Source organism: Equus asinus, chromosome 3, assembly GCF_041296235.1.
Source record: "Equus asinus isolate D_3611 breed Donkey chromosome 3, EquAss-T2T_v2, whole genome shotgun sequence".
Lineage (NCBI taxonomy): Eukaryota > Metazoa > Chordata > Mammalia > Perissodactyla > Equidae > Equus > Equus asinus.
In genome coordinates this window covers 155,884,909-155,898,071 of record NC_091792.1, presented here as the reverse complement: position 1 = coordinate 155,898,071, position 13,163 = coordinate 155,884,909, and the positions used below count along the sequence as shown (strand labels likewise).

The window sequence follows — 13,163 nt, the reverse complement described above, 5'->3', positions numbered from 1 at the left end:
TCGGGAACGCCGGCCACCACCACCGGCGCAGCATCTTCCAGGCAAGCTGGTTTTGTCCTGTAACTTCCAATTACCCGCTCCAAACACGGGGTCCGCGCACCGCGTTTACATTCCAGCCGCACAAAGGCGGACGCAGCAGCGCCACGTCCTGTCCCCGTTTGCGCTCCGCTTCGTGCCTCATTCCCACCCAACCCTCCAAGATGTCAAGGATCTCGTGCGCATGTGCGTGCGTGCTCCGCACGTGCTTCGTTTACCTTCTTACAAGTTAACATTTTTAAATTAAATTGTCTGCGGGGAGCATAAATGGTGAATTTAAAGAGGAAGTTTGACGCGTGTGCTCTAAACCAGTGAAAATGCTAAATAATGGGAACATTGACACTTACTTCTCACGTTCTTTCTCATCTTTTGAACTTTGTAACATGTACATACATTTTCAATTCACAAAAATAAGATATGGCCTTAACCCTATATGCCATAGCAAAAAAAAAAAAAAAAGGTTAACTTCTTTATTTTCTCAGTGTATTCAATACTGTGACAAAAAATGATAAACTTTATAAAGATTAGCATTTGTATACTTATCTTTTACACAATTTGTAGAGAAATGGGAAGTGACTTTGAAAGCTTGCTCTGCTGCCTATGTAATGCTAGTTTAACTAAAGAAAGATGCTTGTGTATAAAGTACTATTGTTCCCAAAGATAAAAAAGAAAAAAAAGACTTCTGACAAAGTTACAAAAAAAAAACAACAAAAACCCTCAAATAAAATTTATAATTAGCTTTAATAAAAAAGAGGGATCCACAAAAATTGGGCTCATTAAGCAGATACTTTCTCTGTTTGAATACTTTTAATCGACACCTCCGAGGCACAGCTGTGGATGTTTCTTGACCTAGACCTGATAAGATTCCTGCCTTGGGCAGGAAGATTGTGCGTCTGATGAATCGAGGGATCATTGAGACCAAAAACCTTTGAGACTGTGAGTTAATCTACATGTGACACAAATTTAGGGCTGGAAGCAAATTAAAGCGTACTGTAGGTCATCGAACTTCAGAGATTTTCCCAAGGGAGGAAAAGACACTGCTCTCGGTGTTTCAGGCACTTTTTAGATCACAGTTTGATAGAAGTAACCCCACCGGTGAAAATGTTCTCCAAAAGAAGTTTGAACATGTTGCCCCAAACCCACCTTGATTAGCATTTAGATCACTGCTCTGTTCCAAACCGTGGACAAATGGTTGCCGTCTACAGGCTCATATTTCTGTGACTGGATTGGATTCACAAAAGTAAGGGAAAAGAGAGAATTATTGGTGCCCTGAACCTCACCGGAGCCATGAGCTCTCTTCAAATCAACTCATTTTCCCCAAATTGACAGACGCAATGCAACAGCATCCACCACTGACCAAGGAGACTCCGAGAAGCCTGTATTGTTCATTTCATTTATTTTTTGATGAAAGGTAGTTTAAAGCATTACTTTATGTATCTGAAGAATCATGACTACATAATGGAGTGGAATGCAAAACTTTGGGAAATTTTTAACATCAAACATGAGATTTCAAGGCAATATCATGCTGTGGCAGGCTATGCTGGGCCCCAGCAGAAACTTTTAAGAGGCTGGCTCCTCCGATATCAAGGGATATTTGGGCAGAAAAGCTAGAGAAAGCAGTACAAGGATACGGATATTGACTTACTGAATGTGAACCTGTATTTCAAGTCATTTCAAGAAGGCCTGCCTTTCCTTCCTTTGTTCATGAGTTGTGCACTGATTCAGTCAATAACTATGGAGCACTGACTCTGTGCCAGGCAGGGAGTCAGGTGTTGAAGGTACCAAGATGAGCCAGGTAGAAAAGATACCTGCCCTCAGAGACTATACAGACAGGCAGCTTTATTCCCTAGCTCCCTAGAAACAATAATCCATGACTCAGTCACCACCAACTGGGATGACGTGCGAGGAAGGAAGTAGACAAAGGGCTCTGGGAGAGAACAGGGTGGGAAATGGAGTGGGAACCCAGCTTAGATAAAAGGTGGTCAGGGACACCCTCTGAAGACAGGGTTCTCGTCCCCATTCTGGCTCTGTCTGTGGGTTAGCTGCACAGGACGCTAGTTTGGCCAGGAAATAACCTTCGCTTTTTTTGTGTGTCTGGGGAGGCAGCAAGGTGTGGCAGAGAGAGCCTTCGACTACAAATCACACTCCAACTTAGAGCCCCAATTCCACCGCTTACTAGTAGGGTGACCTCGGGCCAGGGGCTTCACCACCAGAAGCCTCGGTTGCTCCACGCACACTGCCGGGACAGAGCCGTCCTGGAGGACGGCTGTGAGGAGTCGAGGAGATCCAGATGTGCTTATTTTTATGTTTATGTGGCAGGCACACCCACTCACACAAACACTCTGTCGACAGTTCAGTGTAACGCGAACAGTAGGCACCAGTACAGCTGGCTGGCCATCAGCCCAGGATCTGGGGTCAGAGGGTATTGGTTTGAAGTCTGGTTCCACGACCTGCCAGCTGTGTGCCAGGGGAAAAATCACCCAATTTCTTTGCAAAATGGAGCTAGCTATAGTACCTAGCTCATTTTAGTGCTGCCAGATGATATTTGTGTTTGTCTATGTATATACACATGTGCTTATATCTGTACACACATGTAAACACATACACATGTGTATGGACGTATGTAGATACATAGTTTAAAGTAGTGCTGACACATAAGAGTTTAATCAGCTTGATTCATTGTCATTGCTGCCATTCATTCGACTTTGCATGACTCGCCCCTTCTGATGCTGAGTCCAGTAACCCCGCCCTGGCTGAAGCACCCTCTTGGGAGGAGCCTTCAGGACCTTCAGAAGGGTCATTCTCCATTACCAATTGGACCACCACGTCACTCCCAAGCTCCAACCCATCAACAGGTGGGAATGACACCAGCACGGCCCTCAGCACGTGCTCCCTGCCAGCCTGGCCAGTGCAGGCTACTCCTACCCAGGCCTCTCAAGTCCAGCCCTTCTGCCTAGTGTCTCCTGCATTCCTCTGCCCTGGGCTAATTCCTACTTGCCCTACAAATCACAGATATGTGTCCCAGAGGAAGCCTTCCTGGCCGCCTCTGTGCCTCCTGCCCCATCCCCCCCGGCTCAGTCTGGGCTGGATGCCCTCCTCGGAGCTCCCGCAGGCTGCTGTATGGTGCCCTGTCATGGGTCCTCGTCAGGACTGCAATAATTTGGCCCCTCGAACAGCTGCCTCTTCCACCTGGGAAGGCTGCTCAGGTGCAGACACAGTGCCCTAGCATCATTTTCTTCTCAGGGGCTGGCACACGGCTTGGCCCAGGGGGTTGTTGAAAGAAGGAAGGGCCGACTTGAATGCTCTAAAAAGTAAATCTTCTAATTGTTTTAAAACAATGATTTATTTTGAACCCACAGTGATATTTCCCTGCTTGGGCACTTTCAAACTCCCTGGGTTATACTCTAAAATACCTTTTATTCTCTACAGATCTCAAAGGATGGAGATTTGTCACCACTGCGTATATAACAAAGATTAAACACCTGGTTTCAAAGACAGTTCTCCCAGAGGAAGGAAAGAGGAATGAGGTACCTAAAAGAGGCCAGGCACCATTAAATCCTTTATGAACCTTTTCTCATGGAATTTGCATAAAAGCCCAGTGAGTGAGGTGTCATCAGGCCCATTCTACAGATTAGGAAACGGAGGTCCAGAAGTTAAGTAGTTGGAGTTAAGTAACTTGCCCAAATCCACCAAGACGGAAGATAAAAATCCTTGGCAACCCAACCCAGGCTTGCATTCATGGAATGATTCCACCACTTTCAAGTGTGGTTACAACATCCCTCTGTCTGTATAAAATACAGCATCAAAGTGTCTGGCACATATGCGGTGGGAGATTTATAAATTCAGCTGTTGAGTTAATGCAAACACTGCACAGCATTATCCTATAGCCCTATGCACACTGTGTAGACACGCATAATTTCAAGTCTGTGCACACACACACTGAGAAAGGGATTTATTGAACCATATGGGAGGAAAAAAGACTGACTCACATCTCTGCCAAGCCTATCACTTTAGAAATGGTAAGGTAATTCCATTTACCTAGTGGACTTTAGAAAATTTCCCTAAATTGTTGGATAGCTCCTTTTCTCCAAGTTAGGCCTGGAATCCGAGGGCAGATGACCCCACACAGAGCGACTTAAAAACATTTGCTGAAATATAATGAAATAGTTGCGGCTGCCATGCTCTTAGGCGACAGTTCAATTTTCTACCTGGTCCATCCCTGGCTGCGCTCTGGGAAGTTGGCATCCATCTCGCCAACGTCCACATGACTCAGGGTCTGGGGGAACGAGGCAGACAGATGGTCTATGGCACAGCGTGTGGGAATGGCTGTGATCGTTCATGAATGACAGTCGAATAACAGCCCGGTAAGGAGTGCGCTCCCTTCCACACCTTCAAAGAATCCCAGCCAGCCTGCAGAGGCTACACCAGCCTGGGGTGACCTTCCTTAACAAATGCAGCACCGTGCCACGGACCCAGAGCCCAGAGCCAGGAGGCCTGTGTGCAAAAGCTAGCGAATGACCGAGAGAGTGAACAGCGGGCCCTCAGTAAATCCTCCGTGCATCACATGGAGCAATCCCTGTGCTACTGGGCCACTGCTACTACTGCTACAGCTCCTACCACTGCTGTTACCAACACTACTGCTATGTCTACTACTGCTGCTACTAGGGCTGCTGCTATTACTACTGCTGCTACTATTACCACTACTGCCATTATTACTACTGCTGCTGCTACTATACCACTACTACTGCTGCTACTACTATTGGTGCTATTACTACTGCTGCTACTATACCACTACTACTGCTATTATTACTGCTGCTGCTACTATTACCACGACTACTATTATTACTACTGCTGCTGCTACTATACCACTACTACTGCTATTATTACTGCTGCTGCTACTATACCACTACTACTGCTGCTACTACTATTGGTGCTATTACTACTGCTGCTACTATACCACTACTACTGCTATTATTACTGCTGCTGCTACTATTACCACGACTACTATTATTACTACTGCTGCTGCTACTATACCACTACTACTGCTATTATTACTGCTGCTGCTACTATTACCACGACTACTATTATTACTACTGCTGCTGCTATTACTACCACTACTACTGCTGCTGCTACTATTGGTGCTGCAATTACTGCTGCTGCTACTATTACCACTACTACCATTATTACTACTGCTGCTACTATTACCACGACTACTATTATTACTACTGCTGCTGCTACTACTACCACTACTGCTGCTGCTACTACTATTGGTGCTGCAATTACTACTGCTGCTACTATTACCACTACTACTACTATTATTGCTGCTGCTGCTATTAGTACCACTGCTACGGCTGCTAATTCTATTGGTGCTATTACTACTGCTGCTACTATTACCACTACTACTGCTATTACTACTGCTGCTGCTGCTACTTCTACTATTACTACTGCTACTACTGTTACTTCGACTATTGCTGCTACTATTACTGCTTTTGCCACTGCTGCTACTATTACTAGTGCTACTCTGGCTACTACCCTCCTTCCTCTCCCTCCTTCTCCTCCTGTTCCTCTTCTTCCTCTTTTTCATTTTGTTGTGTATGTTATTATTTGTATCAAAATTATACATGCAAATAATTGAAAGAAATAGCTCTGGGGGCCAGCCCCAGCAGTGTAGTGGTTAACTTCACATGCTCCGCTTTGGCAGCCCGGGGTTCACTGGTTTGGATCCTGGGCACAGACCTACGCAGCACTTGGCACGCCATGCTGTGGCAGGCATCCCACGTATAAATAGAGGAAGATGGGCATGGATGTTAGCTCAGGGCCAGTCTTCCTCAGCAAAAAGAGGAGGATTGGTGGTGGATGTTAGCTCAGGGCTAATCTTCCTCACAAACAAAAGAAATAGTTCTTTCAGTTGTGTTACGAGACGGCAACAATCCCTACCACTTTCCCCTCCATTTCTCCCTCTCCATCCGTTCATCCCTTTCGGGTTATAATTTTGCTAGGTAGCTCCTTATCACTAAATGACAGACGTATGGGAGTCCTGCTTGACTTTTCAGTTTCAGGCTCTCTGTGGGCTCCCACTATGGAGGATGAGGATTGAGCAGTCTTCCCTCCCCTCCAGCCCCCAGGAGACACGCTCATCCTTCCCATCCTCTGTGTCCCCAGTGGAGTATTACTGTATCTTTGGTTAGATCAGTTTTCAGGGTTTAGGTGGTTACGATTAAGGATGCCATACAGAGGTTTCACGTAGTAAACTACCGCACACAGACCATGTCCTGTACAGCACTTTCATTCCTTGGAGCTAAGAATTGTCTTTTATTTACTGAGGCATTTTCCCTGATCTTTTCATCTGTTCAACTTCAGATTTCTTACCTACTAAATAAATCTCCTCTCAAGGCAGCCAGATGCACCAGGAATTCCGTCAGCTCGCTCCTCCTGAAGAGGTCCTCCCAGGGTCTTCTCGTCTCTCCAATCAGAGCCGGTCACGGTCTACACCTGTGGCACATGACATCCTTGAACCCCATTCTCCATCTCCTGGAGGTTTCCCATGCGCCTCTCCTCTGCTGGAGCTCCAGCCTTCTGTATTCTGTTTCTCCCTCCTTCTTGATTTATTCCTTCACTTTAGTGGAGTCCCTCTCATTTTCCAACAGCTACTTGAGAAAAGCTGTATGAGAGGCACATTTTTTGAGACCTTGAACTTGTGAAAACATACACCCACACATCCGATTGATTGGCATGTCTCCACTGCCTTCAGGGTTTGACAAATCCAAACCTCTCAGCCTTTGTGAACTCGCCTTCTTCTGTGGATGCTTATCGGATCTGAGGTCTGTTTTGATGTCCGTCTGTTTCCAGCGATTGCACAGCAGCCTTGGCAGGCCCTTCAGTCTGGAAACTCATGTATTTCAAGTCCAGGAGATTTTTAAAAATTATTTCATTGATGATTTCTTCCCCTATGTTTTCTCTCTCCTCTCTCTCTTTCTGATGTTGAAATGACTGTACTGGTCCTCTGATTTTCTTGTTTGCTCTCATACTTTCTATTTGTGTTTTTATTCTCTTATATAAGGGATATCCTCAACTTCATCCTTCCACACATCTTTTGAGTTTTTAATTTCTACTTTCATATTTTTAAATAAGAGCTCTGATGTTTGTTCTCTGGATTTTAAATAAATATGGTATTTCTTATTTTACAATTGCAAAAATCTTTTTACCCCTCTGAAAATACTGATCATAGTTCTTGATAGTTTCTTCTCCTTGCAAAGTCTCTGTTTATTTCAAGTTTTTCTTCTTTTGCCATTTGATTGTTTGCATCTCAGTGTTCATGTTAGAAGATTTCCCTGGATGTCTGGTAAACCTTGGTTGTCACTAACCCAGTTGGGACCTTACAGCAAATGAGTGGGGCTTGTTGACTGTGAACTACACTCCAAGGGGTCAGGGGGAACCTCGGCCGTCACAATCTCTTTCCTCTTGGCTCAGTCACATGCACATTAAAACCACTCAGATTTCCCGCCTGGAGGATGAGGGCCTGGAGACACCACTCTCCGAGCAGGCTGGGAGGGGGGAGGCTGCATTATTTCAGCAGCTGGTATGGATATGTCTAGTCAGACTTGCTCTTTTCAGTACAGTATCCCAGCACAAGCAGGCTTGATGTCCTTCCGTCCAGAACTCTCCTAGGGGACAAACTTTCCGTCTTCTGCTTGGGTGAGGAAGGGGCAGCCATCCAGTTACTCAGAATGGGTAAGCGGATCTGGGGTTCTCAATACTTCTTAAAAGGCTTTCAAACACTCCACTTTATTATTTTAGCCTTCTTTTTACCCTCCCCCATAGATGCTGATTACTGTCAATCCCTGAGCCTTTGGGGGGTTCTTTAGCGCCTGTCAGTTCTTGGTTCTTCCCAGTGACAACTTAAAATCCGATTTCTGGTATCCTGAGTCATTTGGTACCTAAGTCCGCATCTTCTTTCCAATCCCCTCCGATGTTTTGCTATAGTCTTCTCTTTAGTTTTCCACATCCTTGTGGATTTATCATTTTTCAAACATTCCTTATTGTCATTTTATGGAGGTTTTAGAAAGGAGAGAATGTAAGGGGGTGTGTGTGCTTAATCTACCATCTCTACCTAGAAGTTCAACTCCTTGGCTTTCCCAAGTCTTCCAAAACTGTGTAACTTAGAAGAAGATCAGCCAGGCACAGTGCGAGACCATGGCAGAACAAATCTGGAGCCGCTCACGCCAGCACCCTCCTCTGCAGTCAGTGAGAAGACTTCATTAACGACACCATCGCTTTCCGAAGCTTCTTGCCGGGCCCCTGCCTCTGCAGTCAAACTCACTCCACTAACCTGGTTGGACATGGCAGTGCTGTGCACAGGCAGGGAGAAGCAAGGGCCCTGAGGAGGCAGCAGAAACTCAGAGCCTGCATCCGAGGCCCAGAGCCAGCACTGAAACTTCCCAAGAGGAAGGAATCCCCATGGTGCACAGCGTGGATTTCAGAGTACGGAAAGGAGGAAAGCAGAATCCCTCACGCTCCCAATGAATGCCACTGTGACCTTTCTAACCCCAGACAAGAGTGACAGAAGAGTCCAGCCTCCCAAGGACACATTGGAATGGAGAAGCCAAGGGCAACCACCAGCCCTGTCTCTATGCAGCGGTTTAGCAAGAGAGCGGGGTACACGGAGTAGGCTGTCTGTAGAGAATGGAAAAGCGATATAAGCTTGTTCTGCTGTTTATTTCCTCCGTACCCGGCCACTTCTAAAGGACCTCGGTGAGAACGCGCTCTCCCCACGCAGCACACTGCTCCCATCACACACCCACCCCCAGCACGCACCGTCCCCAGGTGTGCCTCTAGTGGCCTGCTTACCTGTGGATGATGTGGTACCTCTGCAGATACTCCAGGGCCAGGGCCAGCTCGCAGATGTACAGCTTCACAGCCCCCTCGGTGAAATGCACGTTCTGCTGCAGGTGGTAGCGCAGGTCCCCTCCCAGCAGCAGGTCCACCACCATGAACATGTCCTCCTCGTCCTGGAAGGAGTACCTGGGAGCACAGGGGGACAGAGGAGGTTAGGCACGGAGACGACTCCAACACCCCAAGACCAATGCCCCCATTTCACAGAAGAGCAAACGGAGGCGCAGAGAGGCACTGATGTTGCCTAGGTCACAGTGCACTGTTGACAGAGTGCTAGTCCCCAGGCTCTGGCAGACAAATGGCATCTTAACCAACACTAGCCTCCAACATGTTACTTCATTTTTAGTAGATGCTTTAATTAGATTTGTTTCAGACTTGCAGAAGCCAGTCTCCAAAGATGTGTCCCCTCCCCCACAATTCCTCCATTCCCCACACACCTGTCACTCCCCACACGAGCTTCTTTCTGCAACTCTTGAATGCACTGATGCTCTGGCCAGTCCAAGCCCAGGACTTAAGGGAACTGGCACTTTCTACTTAAACTGCCTCTCGGAAGCCAGCCAGAGCCCAGGCTCCACGGAGAGGCCAGGAGAAGGAAGACCAAGGCGCTCCGGTCAACAGCCGCAGCTGAGCAACCAGTGACAGCCGGCGCCAACTGCAGCCCTGGGAGTGGGCCACCTTGGGCATCCGGATACTCCACTGCAGCAAGTGGACCTCACACGGAGCAGAAGAACTGCCCCGCCGAGCCCAGTCAACTCACAACACCAGATAATAAAATGGTTGTGTTTTGAGCCACTAAGTTTTGGAGTTGTGGGATTTTTGTGTTTTTTCCCCCCAGCAATAAAGAACTGACACAGTACTGAATTTATTTTTAAAAAAATGCATTTAGGCTTCCTGAGGACTGAAGAGCCACGATATAGAATCTGAGAGTGGTGTTAAACAATTGTAAGTAGAATCACAACATCACAAAATGTTGTCACGTTCCGTACAGAATCGGGGAACATAAGGGAACGATGAGATACAATCACGGAACGATAGAATGTCATCTCGGAAGCTTCAACCTGTGTCTCAGATCCTCAAATATTAGACCTGGGTCAGCCAGGCTGTTCCTCTCATTCGAAGGGGAAGAGGAAACTGAGGCTCAGAGGAAAGAGGGGACTCAGTGAGCCAATGGCAGGGTGTGGACGAGGACCCAGATCCCCAACTTTCCCCAGCACTCTTACCACTACACACTGTGGGATGCTGCTGTAACACACTCATACTGTTTCTGTAACCTGAGTGGGCAGCCCCAGGGCGGGAACTTGATGCAAGATTCGGTCACAGGAGAGGTGACAGAGCCATGTGCTCACAGGATGGGGAATTCCAGGGCTGGAAGGAACCTTGAATGCCATCCAGTCCTGCCAGCCCCATATTACAGAGATTGGGATCCTCCCAGATGTCACTGTTCTCCTCCTCTATCTCACCTGCTGGTTACACGTGCTCAGAATCAAGGTAACGAGGAGGGGGAGATTTATCACGCCCTCAAACCATTAACTTACCAGATGCTTACAGAGCACGTTCCCTGCAACAGGCATTGGGCTGTGTGCTGGGGGAACTGGGACAAAGAAAACATCCTCACTCTGATGGAGAGCACAGTCCCCTGGGAGAGCAGAGCTAAGTCAACAGTCACAGGCCACGCAGGGGCACAGGGGCTCTAGGAGTCTCTGTGGGACGCAGTGGGGCACGTGGAGGAAGGAAGCTAGCTCTCTAGCAGGTGGGGTGGGTGGCAGGAGTCGAGAGAGTCTTTGCAGACCAGGGTGCATTAGGTCCAGAACGCACAGCGACTGTGACTCAGACAGAAGGACAGCATGACCCTGGAGCGCTGGAACTGCAGGACTCGGGGAAGTGAGGTCTTGGGGACAGCGCCTCCCATTCCTCCATTTCCAGCATCTTAGCCACTGATGATCCAAGGGTGGTGACCTGGAATGGCTTCTTCCCTCCTGTTTCAGCTTCACTTCAGGTCCAGTGGAACGGCTACCTCTGAGGCAGAAATGAGGTGGTCCACAGCTTCCTGAGTGGTCCAGAGCCACCTGGAGGCCACCAGCTGGACTTTATGTCTGTTTCAGGGTAAGCCCAAGCTCAGTCTGGCATGTGACCTCTGCTCCACTTGATGCACTGCAGGAGTAGTTGGATGTCAACAAAGAAGTTAAAAAATAAAACTTGCCTGGAGCCCCCAAGGTAGGCTCCCAGGCTGGGGACATGGACCTTTCGCAGACACAGCTGTTCCAGGTTGACCCATCTGGTTAACATGTCTGTGTCAACGTGAGCACAGAGAGAAAATCAAACAAGGAAGTTCTTAACACACTGGAGCAGCTAACCAACGGCCTCGACAGCCCGTGCAGTAAACGCCACTCTTCAATCTTGTCTTTCAACATGGTCCTAGCCACTTGTGTTGTCTGACCTTTTCTCTTCCGTGCACATTTTAGAATAAACAATTCTAGTTTCTCGAAAACTCTGCTTTGACTTCTGTTGGAATTATACTGAATTTACAAATTAAAGAGAATTAGCATTTTCACAATATTGAACATTTCCAACCTTTCCATGAACACAAAATATCTATTTATCCTGGTCTGCTTTTATGTTTGTCAGTAATGTTTTATAATTTGTTCCTTAGAGGTCTGGCATATATATTTTTTTTATTCTGATATTTTTAATAGTTTTTATTGCTGCTGTGAACATAATCTTTTAAAAATAGGTTTACTGACTCATCGTTGCTGGGGTAAAAGTGTGTGTTTATCTTGAATCTAAAAACTTGGCTGAATTCTCAGTTATTAGTTCTAATACCTTTTCCACTGATGCTCTGGGTTTACTTATTAAATGAAGATGATTGTATCTTCTGCAAAAAACTGGCCATGGTTATATTCCTCCAATCCTTATGCCTTTTATTTCTTTTTCTTGTCTTATTTCACTATCCAAGGCCTTGAGTAAAATGTTGATTGTAAGAGGTGGTGGCAGATGTTTTTATCTTGTTCTGGACTTTAATAAAATGTTTCACAGTAAGTAAACTGTTTGTTGTAGATATTTGATAATTATCATTTATCCAGTTAAGGAAGTTGCTTTTTAGACTGCTAAATGTTTTCGTCAAGAGTGGGTGCAGAGGTTTTGGCTTTTTTTTAAACATTACACTCTCTTTACATTTCTAGACTAAACCTTACCTGGTAGAGAAACACATATGTATTTGTGTATATATATATATTCTTACTGGATTCAGGTGGCCAATATTTCATTTAGGGTTTTGCATGTAACGTTCCAAGTGACACTAGCCCCAATTTCTTACCTACCGTTGTCATGACGTAGTTTTGGTATCACGGTGATACTGGCCCTGTATGATGACGTGGTTTTTACAAGAAGCATTTACGAGAGGCATCATTTGGTTGTAGAAAGCCTGGTCTCACAAGGCCCTCCACTTCCCACTTATGATTCACCTTGGATTCTCCCTCCTCACCCTTGGTGGTGTTCCTGTTGGAGCTGCCCAATGATTCCCGCTCCTCCTCCTCGATACCGAGATGAGCAAATAAATGACCTGGGCGGACCTGGAAGTGTACACACCTCCAATGTGGGTTCATCAGGACCCCTCGAGGGTTCCTGAGACCAGTGTGTGGATGTGAAAGAAAAACGTCTTCCTCTAGGTCTGTAGGCTAGAAGCTATGACTAATAGGCTGTCGGGGATCTTGCTGCCCCAAATGGGGATAAGACCCATCTGTAGAGTGAAGCTATAGAGAATTGAGCAGGACAGAGACTTAACTACAGAGAGAGGCCCTGTTGGAGGCGTTGGCTCTAGTCTGGGCATTTACATTTACATTACATTTACAGACTTCACATTCACATGGGCAATGACTGTGCTTTTTGACTTAAGCTACTTAACATTGTGTTTCTATCACTTGGAACTGAAAGAGTCATCTGATCATGCTCTCAAGTATTTGCCACTGGAGACAGGGGTTTAGATGCTCAAAAAGAAACCACAGGAATCAGCTATAATATGCCTCCTACAGATGCTCAATTTGTATTCTAATAGTCGACAGACTATTGGAACATTACATTAATAACCAGTGAATTCTGCACCCCCAATTCACAGCTAAAATGTCAAAGGGCATCTCCTTCAATATTCCATCAGAACTCCTTGAAGGAGCAACATGAATTTTTAGGAGAGAAACTTGCAGACCGGAATGAATTCTAAAGAGGAAATTCAAAATGCAAAG

General features: G+C 46.3%; 1 protein-coding gene across 1 annotated transcript in view; it reads right to left on the bottom strand.

The window, feature by feature from the left end:
* STK32B (serine/threonine kinase 32B) overlaps positions 1 to 13,163 on the bottom strand; it is a 331,012-nt gene that overhangs the window by 108,173 nt on the left and 209,676 nt on the right. Inside the window, exon 4 of the mRNA XM_044767851.2 lies at positions 8,884 to 9,057. Within this exon, the coding sequence (XP_044623786.2) occupies positions 8,884 to 9,057 (174 nt within the window). The remainder of the gene's footprint in view (positions 1 to 8,883; positions 9,058 to 13,163) is intronic.